This window comes from Ictalurus furcatus, chromosome 22, assembly GCF_023375685.1.
Source record: "Ictalurus furcatus strain D&B chromosome 22, Billie_1.0, whole genome shotgun sequence".
Lineage (NCBI taxonomy): Eukaryota > Metazoa > Chordata > Actinopteri > Siluriformes > Ictaluridae > Ictalurus > Ictalurus furcatus.
Genome location: NC_071276.1, coordinates 10,297,479 through 10,312,587, shown reverse-complemented (window position 1 = coordinate 10,312,587; position 15,109 = coordinate 10,297,479). Strand labels below are relative to the sequence as shown.

Below are 15,109 nucleotides of genomic sequence, written 5' to 3'. Positions count from 1 at the left end.
TAGGGTTTGAGACAGATGCAATTGCAGTTAAGAGCTTTATTAAGAGGCAGGCAGACAAATCCAAAACGTGTAGAACAATCATAGTCAACAACAAGCAAAAGGTCGGGCGAGTGGCAAACAGGATGAACTAGGCTAAACAAGAATCAATAAACATGAGAACTAAACAGGATCAAAAACCATGAATCAATGGACGAGATAAAATGGCTTGGTACAGTACAGACACTCAATACTTCCCCTCAAACAAAGATTCACGAGGGGTTTAAATAAGTAACGAAATCAATGGTAAAACAAAAACAGCTGTGAATAATGACACGTGAAGGAGACAACCAATAACAAGACAGCGCAGAGACAAGACATAAACCATAACAAAATAAACATATCGAAAGTAAGGGAAATCCGTGACACCCCCCCAAGGGCACTTCTCACGAACCACCTAAAAGCACTCCCCCCTGGCAGTCCTGGCCCTCTGGCATGAAAAGGACTCGGTAGGTTGTGCTGTCAACCTCTAACTGGAACGGAACCTGGGAGGTCGTCTCATTGACCTCTATCAGTAACATGGCTGGATAGACCACTTCATTGGTCTCACACTGGGGCTCAGGAGATGAGGTCAACACGTTGACCTCCAGCTGGAGCTCTGCAGGGAAGGCCAACTTGTGGGTCTCATACTGTGGCTCAGGAGATGAGGTCGTCACGTTGACCTCTGGCTGGATTTCTGCAGGGGAGACCTCTTCGTGGGTCTCAGGCTGGAACTCTGGAGATGAGGTCCACACGTTGACCTCCAGCTGGAAATCTGGAGATGAGGTCACCACGTTGACCTCCAGCTGGAGCACTGCAGGGAAGACCACCTCGTGGGTCTCAAGCTGGAGCTCTGGAGATGATGTCACCTCATTGACCTCCAGCTGGAGCTCTGCAGGGGAGCCCACCTGATAGTGGGTGGTGAACGGCCTCGCAGGTTCATCCGTCAGACTGCCCCTCCCCAAAAAGTTCTCAAAATTAAATTTAAAGTCTGCCTTGCCATAGATCATCCTCATGATGCAGATGAACTCCACCACACTTCCCAGGAAGAATTTGTCTGTGGGGATTACGAGCTCCATGCATTGGCGAGCCGGACTGACGAACCAGGATAAAAGGAACATGAGCCACTGTCTCTTCTTGGGCTTGGGGTGGCACTGGAGAAAAAATCCCTTGAAAGGCTTTCAAAGCCCTCCAAGGGAGCCAGAACATCCAGGTGTGAATATCCCAGCATGATGCTCCCTTCGCTCTCCTGCTGTAGGTGAGGTATTCTGTCGTGTAATGGGGTTTCAGATGGATGCAATTGCAGTTAAGAGCTTTATTAAAAGGCGGGCAGTCAAATCCAAAAAGTGTAGACCAATCGTAATCAAAACAAGCAAAAGGTGAGATAAACGTGTGGAACTAAATAGGATCCAAAACCATGAACAATGATAAACGGCTTGGTATGGTACAGACATTCAATACTATGCCTCGAACAAAGATACACGAGGGGTTTAAATTATTAAAGAAATCAACGGTAAAACAAAAACAGCTGTGAATAATGATGACACGTGAGGGAGACAACCAATAACAAGACGGGGGTAGGGGCAAGACAGGGGCAGAGACAAGACATAAACCATAACACAACACACATGTCGAAAGTAAACAAAGTTACAGACAACCCCGGAAGTGGGTGTTGTTGCGCTACAGGCTGTTGAAATTGAGGGGAAATCCGTGACACATAACATGCGTCAAATAAATGCTATACATTGTTTCTGTATTTTGAATGAAATTAAACCCTAGAGGCAAACTTTTCATAAGAGGAGTGGCTAGCCATGTGTCTTTTGTTTGAATCAATTTAGTTATTATGTCATTTTCATTAAGGATAATAACAGAAATTGTGTATGTTTATCTAAATAAAACTATTCAAGGGTTGAGTGTTTAAAAAATATATCAGAAGTGCCAAAATTGCTAACAAGAAAACCTTGTGAATTCACAGGCCAGAGCTCGGTTAGATAAAGTCAGCACAAAGGGACATTTTCTGCTACCAGAGAAATGCCTGTTTTTCCATGTCCCATGTCCTTTTGCCATCAGCAAATTGCCCTTTTCTGCTGGGTGAATTTTATATGCATTTAATCTGATTGCTGCAGTATCTGAAAAAGCAGAAAAATGTAGTTTTCAGCTGATTCCTGTTTTGCTGTAGCAAGGGCTCAAAAATCATAAATGCTACTACAGATGTTGGCACTTCTGATATGTAGACAAAAAGGTTACAGCAGACAGAATTTTTTTAAAAAAATCTCTTTTCTGAAGTCTATGTAGAAGGTATTACGGTTCTTAGGTATGTTTTTTATATTGTGATTTTATATTCACATTCGTATTTTATATTATGATTGTAATAGCCATTGCGAATGAAGCACTTCCATGATTGATTGGAAGCTGCTGATATTTTTATGACAGAATTAACATCCTTTACAATTTTCTCCGCGTAAACACTACAAATTGCTGAAAAGCCTATATGATGTCAATAAGATTTCACGTATACTTCCGAATACAAACAATATTCATTTGTGTATACTCCAAAGCGCCAGCTTAACAGTCACAGTGGAATTTACTTCTCACAGCACGCTCTAATGTGAGTGGAATGGTTGATTTGATGGCTAGCAGAGTAGATGTGTGGTATATTAGATAGGATAAAAACCACAGGTCAGATTAGAAGGACCGTTTCTTGCCCACACATTTCCTACAATGTTCTTAATCAAATGATGATACATTTAGTTAGCTTATACCGTGTGTTTTTGTTTAAGAAGTAGTAGCTTAATGAAACAGAGTAGAATAGATGAGCTGTGTATCTGAGATTTCCCAACCCAACAACTACTCACATTATGGTTGAAGAAAACTCTTGTATTTCCTGTTGTGTGTTTATAACCAAAAGGTCCAAAGAGCATTTGTACTTCACAAGACCTCACTTTCACAGTTCAGGAATCACACACACACACACACACACAGTCCCACACACTCCACGTGTTTGCGACCTCGTAATTTTGGGGTTTTAAAAGAGCGACCATTTCTCCAGACTTGCAGACTGTGCAAATCTCCTGAACTATGTCTATCACCATACAGATCTGCGGTCTGAGAACTGTGCTTGATTGAGCTTTTAGTGTAGCAGAGCGTCCCTAATGCACAGAGCAGATGCAGGGGCAACCAAGAGAACATGTGGTCTTCATATATGCGTCACACACAGGCACGGTGGTCTCAGTTATCAGCCTCGACTGGCCAAGCCCTCTCTCCCTCCAACTCACTCATGCTCATTGTTTTTTCTGTGTTGTACATGTAATAAATTACTTGGTACATGATACTCATTATATATTAATCTGATATATGCACATGGACTTTTTGGATTTATTTTGGTACTTCAGTTTGAATATGTTTACATCTGGTATATGCCAAGGATATTTTGCTGTCACTTTTCCTTCATTAACTTTCATCTCTTCAGGCTTTTCAGTCATCTCTGCTGGCTTATAATGAATGGACTCCTTCTGCACTCCAGTCATGTGGCCAGGTGTAATGAATGGGTCTATCTGGAGGGGAACAGCCATGGTTATGGGTAGCATACAGATTAAATGTTAGCAGGAGGCTGGGAAGAGCCTGATATGAAACTGAGAGGCCAAGAAAAGGGGGTTGAGAATGGACTGCTGTGATGCGAATGGGTGTTCAAGGGCCAGGGAAGGAGGGGAGGGATGTTGATCTGTGGGAAACGACGACTTCCTCCCTGTCTGTCTGCGAGCCGAGCCCAGTCTGGCAGAGACTCATGGGGCCAGGGCTGTGCTTCACAGCTCAGTAGTGGTAGCAGCCCTCAAGCTTGGCACTAGCTGGAAGAGTACTTTTCATGTGGGCGTTCCCCTGCACTGCCACTCTTTGGGCTAGAAGGGGAGAGTGAGTGTGGGCGGGTGGATGGCAGAGGGGATGGGAGGGAAAGAGAGAGAGAGAGAGGAGAGAGCGAAAGGAGGGGGGTGAGAGGAGGGATGCAGATGTACACCTTACCTTCCTCACAAGACACATCCTCAGAGCACACTATTACAGACTAATACCATCAACAACAACACGTCCACCACCACCACCCACACACTGCCCAGCCACCATTCAGCTCCACTACAGCCCAAGGACTGCAGGTAGGTACATGGGTAAATATTTACTGACTGTGTTTGTGTGTGCCCATGTATATTAACAGAGGAACTTTTTGAGAAGTGACAACTAAACCAGACAGAGTAGACACTTGTTCCACAGTAAAACAAATCCAAACAAACAGGATTGTCATTTCTGTAACACTGCTTTGCTAATGTAAAACACTGGGTTGGAGCAGGGATTTCTGGAGGGTGAGCTGCTTTCTATGTATGCGCATTTGATATTAATCTAAAATGCATTAATGTTAATGTTTTTTAATTGAGAAATTGAGAAACACTGGGTAAATTTTCAGAAGGATTAAATTAATGCACAATTTATGACTATGTATGTCACTGCATTAATGATTAATAATTATTGCTGTGCTATTTTTCACAATTTGAATTAGTAAGGTATGCGGCCTAAACCAAACTCAGATAACTGTTTAAAAAAAAAAGAAGTGCTATTTTGTTTCACTACCAAATTACTGAAGGATTGAAATAAATATTTTACATATTTCAAGATTCTGCACTCCTCATCCCTTGTGGAGCTAAATGAGTGTGATTTGTAACTTAAGACAGCAATCCATTCAGTGATAGGAAAACATGAAAAACAATTTTGTATGAAATCCATAGATATTGATTCAGTGTAAAGTGTAAAGGATGTTACTCTGTGAAATTCCACCCTATAAAACTTATTTCCAAAACACAACAGGCAGTGTTCAGACTCATTAAGAGTGAAATAAGTTTAAGAAAATCATAAAACATCAATCTTTTCTATCTTTTGACATACATTTAGTAACATTCATCTTTGTACTAGACAACACAGCATATGTACCTGTATGCAGATGAGCAATCGAGTGATTTTTTGTGTATAAATTTTATGGGGAAAAAAACCCTTGTTGCTCTTTTGTAGCCATGAGATGTGAAACTTCTTCCCTACCCCTTAGCCTGTATCAATTACTTGATGACTTTCAATTGACAAATGAAGGCCCTGTTGATTTTACCCTTTGGGGCTGCAGAATTGAGCAAGGTGCTGAAAAATGAGGAAGCACTGACCTAAACCTGGTGACAAGCAACTCTCCTAAAAAAGGATGAGTCTGCTTCTTTCAGCCTCCAGGCCAGGGCTTGCTCCCTTAGTTCCTCTCCCTTGAGGGAATGGTCCTGCTGTCTGTCTGCTGCCAGGAAAAAAAAACACCTCTCCTTCCCCTGAGTAGAGGCCCAAGAGGGGGATCCGGGGGATCCTGTGTTTATACTCCTCTGTGGACTGGGACGCTCAGAGGAGGAAGGTCTGTCTCAGCGGCCGTGGGCTTGCTGCACGGATCTGTGGGAGACGGGTGTTTTGGTGAGCTGGCTGAACTCCAGCTGTGTCTGGGCTGGATAATGAACTCCAGGTGTTCTTGTGGGTAGTTTAAGACACCTGTCACCAATATTTAGTGCCAGAAAAAGCCAGACTGCAAACTGAGCTAGACGATCTGTTTGCTTATTTTAAGGAACCAACCTAAATGGAGGCACAGGCCTGATGAGGACTCTGCAGTTAATCGAAAGTAGGCATATGAGTTTTTTTTCCTCCAAATTCTCAGATAACTCTCGCAGGTTTCGGGTATGCCTATTAAGTATCCTGCTCCCATTCAGTTCATATCATCCCACAATTGTCCTGTGTCAAGGCTAGGAATTATAAGAATTATACAGTACAGGCATTTTAGCACACTTTAGGTACAACACTGAGTCTTCTGACAGTTAAGTGTAAACTTGTCTACAGTCACTTCCTTGAGACTTGTTGCCTTGTGCCCTTTAATAGAACTAATTTTGCTGCTGTTTTGGAGACAGTCATCTTCCTTTTCCCACATTTTCCCACATGCAGGATGAGGACCTGGTCAAGGGCCCAGTGTGCAGAGTGCTCTGTGGTCCTCCTGGGTCTCATAACACTGACTGTTTCATTGGGGAACATCTCAAGTAGAGTACAGGTTGGTAATGGCCCACATCTTTTAAAATTATATTTCTGCAATGTGAAGTTCGGCAAATTTCTTAAATAATCATGATTATAGCAGAATACAAGTTGTTAAAGGTTGTATTCAGCATAGAAGCTGGCTTCCAATTTTCACTTGCTTCCTGAACAGAATCTTTGTTTGTGGCAGGATGAGGGTGTAGCCTCTAACAGTCTGGAAGACGGACTAGAGGTGACTACTTACTGGTGGGGGGAATGGGCAAAGTGGACAGCCTGCACACGCACTTGTGGAGGGGGGGTCATGTCTCAGGAGAGACATTGTCTTAAGCAAAGGTAAATAATTAAAATAACATTTTCAAGCACTGGCTGATGATTTTTCTGGGTAATCTCACTGATTTTTATGCACTTTACAAAGGTTTCTATTATGAGATGTTCAGATGTTTAAATTTTTAATTTAAATAATCTAATCACACACATCTCTTTTATTTAAAGAAAAAGAACAACAGTTGGTAAGGACAACATGACATGCACAGGGAGTGCAAAAAGGTACCATCTCTGTAATACAAAGGTTAGTTCACGCTATCAGTCTTGCTTTTCCTTTGAAACACAATATGTGTTTGCACATCAAAAATACAATCCAGACACCCCACTTGACAGCACAATAGAGCTGCTGATTACACCTACTTTTACTACTTGGACTATCTCTGAGAAAATGACCTTCCCATCATTTCACTTCCCATTAGATAATGGCAAACAGACCATTGATAAGTCTCAACTGACTGAGTCTGTGATTTTCAGGAATGCCCCTCAACTGGAAGGAGTTTCCGAGAGGAGCAGTGCTGGTCATTTAACTCTCAGGTATTCAATGGAAAGAATTACCACTGGAAACCCCTTTACCCAGGTACTTGCCATTGGAATTAGTCCAAATTTTACAAATGCATGCTTAAGCTCAAAGACTAACACCCCATTTGTAATTCTGTAGATGACTACGTTCACATCTCCAGCAATCCCTGTGATCTTCATTGCACTACATCAGATGGTCAGAGGCAGCTGATGGTACCAGCTCGTGATGGAACTTCCTGCAAGTATAGCAATTACAGAGGAGTCTGTGTAGATGGCAGGTGTGAGGTAAATGCATAGACCACAAGATGGTGTTACTCAACAGTTTGTTCCAATAAGCAAGTCTTATACAAGAATTATTCAGGAACACCCCTTCAACGCTCTATTAATCTAGTCATGGAACTTTCAAATAGCTTGCTTTTGAAACATGTTATGTTTCAGTGTGGTATTCCTCTCTGCAGCCTATTGGATGTGATGGCATCCTCTTCTCTCCCAACACACTGGATAAGTGTGGAGTGTGTCAAGGAGATGGGAGCAGCTGTAGTAGGGTAACTGGTAACTTTCGTCGTGGATCTTCCAGCCTTGGTAAAGATACCCAATTGCCTCATTGAGCATAAAAAGTCACCTCGAAGCCATGAAGCTATGAACACATTTGTTTTCTTTCTTCCAGGATATTCCTTCATTACCCAGATCCCTGATGGCTCATGGGACATCCAGATCATTGAGAGAAAGAAGTCTGCAGATATACTAGGTATGCACCTATAAAACCAGAGACATTTTATATAAATGATGAATAATATAATGCGTAAGATAGTTTGCAAGCCAGGTGTAATGGTATTCTTCTCATCTTTAAAGCAATGAAAATACAACACAATTTACTTTATCTTCAATTTTTTTTTTACCATGACCTATCACTGGGCAATCAATCAGACATGCATCACTACGACTGAGCAAAGTTTGAATTAACTTCTTTGTTTTACAGCTGTGACAGATCAAGCAGGAAACTTCTTCTTTAATGGCGCCTACAAGGTGGACAGCCCTCAGAACTTCCATGTGGCAGGCACCATCTTCAAGTACCGGAGGCCCACCGATGTGTATGAGACGGGGATTGAGTACATCGTGGCGAAAGGGCCCATCAATCAGCCCATCAATGTTCTGGTACTGTAGCTGCGGTCCTTCCTCCCGCCGCCAAGGGCCCCTGGGTAATCTTACTTGGCTAGATGACCCTGCCTTTGACTTAATGTGGGCCACAGGTGCTCCATGGCTTATACTGAAAAAGCTGTAACAAGGTGATGCATTGCCCCTGGAGCAATGGTCCCAAAAGTCAGTCTTGTACTGGCATATGAAATGACCCCAAAAGCACATGAGTATGTGACTTGTACTGGTAAAAACTGCTGCAGCATTTGCATAGTGTCTTCTGAATGGACAGTGGAGCTCCTGTTAATGGTTGGTTATAATAACCGCAAAGGACATTACATTAGAAGCGTTTATTCTTGTATATTTATTTAACATATTCAAACATTTATGGAACCTGTGTTTCCCAATTTTAATTCATCTAGTATCTGCCTGCTTCTTATCTCCTGTCTTCCAAGGTTTGGAACCAGAATGGTCGAAACCCTTACATAACCTACGAGTACACAGTGATGCGTGACCCTCTTACTCCAGTCTCCCAGCCACCCATCTATACTGGCACAGATGGAGGATCCAGCCACCAAGTCTCCATGGAGATCAACAATGTGTCACCCCACAATGAGAGTGTGAATGAAAAGGCTGTCCCAGAGACACAGAGGAAGCAGGGGAGAATGCAGAACATTGGGCCTGGTGCAGTGGATAAGCCTGGTGAGGAGACCAATGAAGTGTATGAGGACACAGCTGCTGTAGACTGTGATCAGGATGCTCCAACACCCCCTCATTATCCAGGTAGGATTTAAGTATAATATTGGGTTATCAATTAAAGCTAGATGACAGTGATCTGTGATGTAAATGGGAATGTTGAAACTGCCAACGTACTATTGCTCAACCATACAGTAGCGATGAAACTAACTGTTACACTTATGCACCATATTGATGTATGGGATATTTCCCAACACATTTCCATGTTCCTTGGATGAGCAGCCACACAAAAATGAAACATTGTGAATAAAAAATTCAAGGAGCCTTTATATAGTTTTGACATACTGGCATAGTAGTTAATTACCTGTCTTCACTTGGACCAGTTGACTTCATAATGAAAAGAGAGTTGTGGTTCCGTTTCAGTGTAAACTTCGCAACAGCCCAATAGCCTGTTATTGTCCTCTAACTGTGGTAGGGAACCATTCTGCCGTCACAGTTCCTCACCTAAACATAATGCCAGCTACCACAACCACATGGGAAAGAGGGCAGTCAGTGACTCTGAGGTGGTCCTCTCAGTTGCCAATGCCAGTTTTGAAAAAATGCTCTGTAATGCCTTTTGAGTCAACCTCAAGTATTGTGAAAGTCTGAAAATGTATATTTAGAGAGTATCTATTTGTGATGGTTTGTAGTAATATATTATTTCAGTCACTAATTCTCTGTCTTTGTTTTCAAGTCACATTCATATCTTCAGATTAGTAATGCCATTATTCATGATGCATGTCCTTTATAACTTTTTGTCTGTAAAGATGGAAATAGCAGCTGGCCAAGTGGAGTGGTTGCCCCTGGCATTGTGCCTGCAAGCAGACCTGCAGAGGAGATGGTGGATTCTGCGAATTTCATATGGAGGATGTTTCTTGCACGTTGCACGTTGCATGTTAACATTTCAACAAATCAGCTTCTTAGTGAGGGGGAAAGCCTCATCTCTGAAGCAGAGCCAGCTGAGTTGGACTACAGCAGCTCAGAGCAAGGGAACCTCAATGGTTCATTTCTTGAGTTCTCCCTAAGCCGTCGCCGCAATGACACAGGAGATCTTTTCCAGAACAGGACACTGATTACCAGCTTGAGGAATGGCAGCCGCACCAATCGCACCAGGTGAAGTTGTTGCAGGGTCTAGAAAGCTTAGGGCAGTGATATTTGCAACAGTTTTTAGCCCATACATAATGAAGCAAGGTCACGTGTGGCACGTTTTGTAATTAATAGAATCTGCATTGTAGCCCTCTCTTACAGACATGAAGATATGCAGGATAGCTATGTTCATATCTATGCTCATGTGGGACAGTCCAGCTCATAGGGAATGGAATGTGCTCTAGACTCTCCTCGGAGTCTCCTGCTTTTTTACACTCTTTGAGACATTCAAAGAGTGGTGAGGAGAGACAGCCAAGTGGAGGGCTGGTGGGATTGCATTCCATCATATTTATAATTCATGTTGGCTTTCTTGCGGTGTCCAAACACCACTTCAGCATCCTCCCTGCCAGAGATCATAAAACACATCACATGACACACCCTTTCACACACTTAAAGGAAAAGAGATCCCAGGCAAGGAATGAGAGAGAGGCAGATAGACTAAGAGTGAGGTAGATGGTCTGTAAGAGAGATATAATTCATGGTGTTTTGGCATTTATGGGAAAATGGCAGCATAGATCACACCATGACCAGGCCAATTCAATCAGATACATTTACAGGAATCACAAAGGTTTTACCTTTGGCTTTAGATTACAGGAATCACAAGGGTTTTTTATACATTTTTTTTATCACAGTTTTCCATGTCTGATATTCAGGCAATGAGAATCAAAACTGTAGTTGGGACCAAATTACCACATGGTATGGCAACATTAATAAATACACATACAATGTATAATATATGATGAAATAGCTGTTATGTGATCTAGCCTGAGATACAGCCATTGATTCCCTGATCCCAACCCCACAGGAGTCAACAGAAGGTTACTGGAAAGAACAAATTGAGTTCTGCAGATATGTATCGTTGGAAACTGTCCTCTCAGGAACCATGCAGTATGACATGCTCTATAGGTACCAACTAGGGCACACCCCACACCCATATTTAAATATAAAAAAATGGTTCTGGGACAAGCTTAATGGGTTTTATTTTTCATTTAAATGTTATTTGTTGCTTCTATTTTTGGTAATAGGTGTGACAAAATCCTTTGCTATGTGTGTACGATATGATGGTGTTGAGGTGGATGACTCTTACTGTGACGCTTTGACTCGCCCTGAACCGGTGCATGATTTCTGCATTGGAAGGGATTGCCAGCCAAGGTATGTATGCCATTCTAATTAAAATAAGCACTAGGGCACAAAGAGGGTACTCTTCATGTAACTACACAACTGTGGCAAATGCTATGTAGAATATCATATTTGTATAATAACAATGTTATGTTCTTTTTTCAATAAATTCTCAGCTGAACAGAGACTAACTATAAATGAAAGCCACTGCTGCTCAATCACTCTGGCTTCACATCTTCTTTTCATGCCTGCAGGTGGGAGGCCAGCAGCTGGAGTGAGTGCTCACGGACATGCGGTGAGGGTTTTCAGTTCCGGCTAGTGCGTTGCTGGAAGATGCTGGCCCCTGGCTTGGATAGCTCGGTCTACAGCGAACTGTGCACGGATGCTGAGCTAGAGCGCCCTCCAGAGCGCCGGCCATGCAAGAGCCCCACCTGTGGCCCACAGTGGGAAATGGCTGAGTGGTTAGAGGTGGTTCAACAATGACTTGCGTATTGCTTGGTTTTTTCTGTTATTGGAAAAACCATTGTTCCATTATTTTCCTCAAGTTACTCAATGATTCTTGAATCCAGAAGGCTACTGTAGTCACAATTCTGTTTTCCATAACATCAGTACTTGTGTGCTTGCATGATTCAGAGAATGGTGGAGGAAAGTCATCCTTTTTTGTTGGGTTAGACCACAAATAAATTTAGATTAGTAACAGCAATTTGTATAGATAACACCTCGCACTAAAGTTGTCCTTCTTTTTGTACAGTGCCCAGCAAAATGTGGCCGCAGAGGTTTAGTGATTCGTGAGGTCAGGTGCTCAGATGAAGGCAGGCCATGTGATGAGACAACTCAGCCTCCATCATCCAAGAACTGCACTGGTCCACCTTGTGATCGCCAGTGGACAGTCTCCATGTGGGGCCCGGTAAGCTTCATAGAAGAGCAGTCAAGCAGGCACACATAAACTACCAGCACTGTTATGTTTCAGAGGTACCACATTGCACTTAGATCCTTTAAGTTGCATTGCAGTATTTTGTTCATTATCATGGTTTAACAATCTTGTTCAACAACAGAAACAAATAGAATATTGTTGTCTATTGTTTGTAAATTATATCCAGTGCTCAGGTCCATGTGGGCAGGGAAAGATGGTACGGCATGTGTACTGCAAAACCCCCGAGGGCCGGGTGGTACCTGAATCTCAGTGTTCACTAGAGAACAAACCATTGGCCACTCATCCCTGTGGAGATAAAGAGTGCCCACCACACTGGCTGGCTCAAGATTGGGAAAGGGTGAGCAACTGAAGTTTAAGTGAAATGAGCTTCCTAATGAGTTTTGGGGCTTTGTCCAAAAATCAATTTGGGTTTATATCCATAAATTGTGGGTTACCGCCTAGATTCTTTCTTCCCTTGTTTGTTAAGATGGAGAGCTCATTAGTGTAATCAGGTGGTGTTGTGCAGAGTTGGAACAAATACTTTTAGACATTCTCATGAAACTCCAGGAAGCCAAAATTGCATAGATAAATGGCAAATGATTCATTATGGGTTATACTCAGAGATGTATGCTGAGCCTTTTCTGAAAGAAAACTTCTCATCTCAGTGCAACACAACATGTGGACGTGGCATAAAGAGGAGGACTGTGCTATGTGTCAGCATCACGGGTGGCAAATTTCAAATCCATGAGGACGAAGAATGTGATGCTAGCAAGCAGCCAGGAGATGAGGACACTTGCTTCGAGAGACCTTGCTTCAAGTGGTATACAACACCTTGGTCTGAGGTAGCTGCATCATGGTTCATTGCATATTTTTAATTGGGAACTGGCGTACGTATATTAAGTGTATATAGGTATATTACAACTGTGGGTGTTGCTCAAATTACAGTGCACCAAGACGTGTGGTGTGGGAGTGAGAATGAGGGATGTGAAATGCTACCAAGGAAGAGAACTTGTTCGTGGATGTGACCCTCTGACTAAGCCTGTTAACAAACAGACATGTGCATTGCAACCTTGCCCCACTGAACCACCAGGTAAACCTCAAAGAGAAACGGACTGGTGCTCTTGCACATTCATGTTTGCAGAAGTTGGTTAATACATTGCTTGCAGTCTTTAGAATAATGGCTATACTGGCTTTACCTAAGATAAATGTAGTTCCCTGACAAGGTAACTGACTAATATGGTGTGTTGATGGCTCAATTTCCTACAGATGACAACTGCCAGGATCGTCCCAGCACCAACTGCTCTCTGGCCATTAAAGTCAACCTCTGCAGTCACTGGTATTACAGCAAGGCTTGTTGCCATTCGTGCCGGAATCAACGTGCCACCTAGTTTTTGTCACAAGGGAAAAAGTTAATGCACTTAAATCAGGACCATTGGGTAATATGCAAAAACTTTCATAAAGGGATGATGGGGGCAAATATTGAATATCTAGCATCCACAGACAGTGGCAGACATCTAGAGTCTTAGAATATCTTGGTTTACCCATTAAATCCCTTTTTTTTTTTAACTAGCTATATTAAACTACTATTGATGTCAGTATTTTAGTAGCATTATCTGTTTTATGACAAAGTCCTACAACTGTGGGATACATTAAGGAAACTTTAAATTATTTTGATTATTGCTCCATGGACCGTAATTATAAAGCATGAGCATATTTATGATCCATTAAATTGGCAGTGATGATAGTCAGTACTGAATATTACCTTGGACTTAAGGTGGAAGATTTGTACGTTTAAACACAAGCTCATCTACTGCTAGTTACAACACTCTGCTGTTTCCTTGGTATCGTATTTAACTGTTACTGGACCATTGCTTTTCTATTGTTTATTTATTAGTCAGAGCAGGTGTTTGGTTAAACATCCCAATGTTCTCCACTCATTCTGACTATTATTCTGCAATCAGCAGCTGTTTTTGACAGCAGGGAACAACAAACACCCATTTTACTTGATTTTCCTGAGACGTATTATGTGTAATTGCGTATTGCGTATTGACTGTGTCCTGGCACTTGAACATGTAATATTTTAAACTGTATGCAATTTATATATTGCTCCTTTGTGGCAGTCCAGTTGATATAATATACATTACTGTTACCTCAGTGTAAAGAAACAATCAAAAATAAACGTAAATTTTATTAAAACGTTAATTTTATTGTAGAAAAAAAGCACAATTTGTTACCTCTCAATGTAGGATAAATACGATTCCATTTCTAATCCAACAGTATGCAGTATTTTTCACATCCTGTAAAATCAGGCATATTACAGTTTTTACTTTGAAGGCTTGAATAAAACACAATAACTTTTGACAGATATTGAAATAACTGTCTGGGTTGATTTAAAGAAACCACTGCAGTTACTCAATAAGTGTAACAACATTCAGATCATTCTGCCCTCAATGTGACAGACTGTAATATGATGTATACTGCTATTCCAACATTCCTTAGTTTTCAACTTTTGCCAAAGTGGTGAACAGCTATCTGAGTGAAACAACTTACGCCATCTGCTGGTCTACTTACAACACACACTGATGCTTAATTTGCTGATCAACGATGGACAAGTCTTCCAACTTCTTGTTCAATAAAATGACCCGACAGGAGTGTGTAACCTTTGCAGTCTCTGAAGGGTCGTTGTGGTGAATATATTTACTTGAGTAAATAAAGTGAAAAATGAAAAAAGTGAAAAAACATCAAGAAAAATGTAGAAATATTAGTGAACTTATATCTATTTTTTAAAATGACAAGGTTACAAATGATCTTTTCTATTTTTTTTGACCACTACACTAGTGCATGTAATTCTATAATAAGAAACTAATGAAAATAAATATTACCTGTGCTTTGAAAAGCCACGTGTGTCTCTATCCTTTCTGAGTCTATCCGACTCCACTCATTCATGTACTTACACATCTTACAGAATAATCGACCATCTGATTTGTAACAGTTATTAGGTTTCTGCTTTGCTTTAATCCTAGGTGACAGTGATGACTTAATGGACTTGTCTTTTTGGCTGTCCCTTTGGTATGCTAGGCGTTGGCACAATTGCATCTAATGTGAGAAAGAAAGAAATCAAGC

At 41.6% G+C, this 15,109-nt stretch overlaps 1 protein-coding gene across 1 annotated transcript; it reads left to right on the top strand.

The window, feature by feature from the left end:
• Window positions 1–3,502: 3,502 nt before the first annotated feature.
• Window positions 3,503–14,923, top strand: adamtsl2 (ADAMTS-like 2). Its single transcript, XM_053610695.1, has 19 exons — window positions 3,503–4,160; window positions 6,013–6,115; window positions 6,287–6,429; window positions 6,589–6,664; window positions 6,895–6,997; window positions 7,079–7,224; window positions 7,398–7,521; window positions 7,607–7,687; window positions 7,919–8,094; window positions 8,529–8,856; window positions 9,576–9,921; window positions 10,760–10,860; window positions 10,980–11,106; window positions 11,328–11,541; window positions 11,825–11,980; window positions 12,174–12,344; window positions 12,652–12,828; window positions 12,932–13,076; window positions 13,253–14,923. The coding sequence occupies exons 2-19, from the start codon at window positions 6,014–6,016 to the stop codon at window positions 13,372–13,374; spliced, it is 2,838 nt and encodes a 945-aa protein (XP_053466670.1). The 5' UTR covers window positions 3,503–4,160; window position 6,013; the 3' UTR covers window positions 13,375–14,923.
• Window positions 14,924–15,109: the final 186 nt, after the last annotated feature.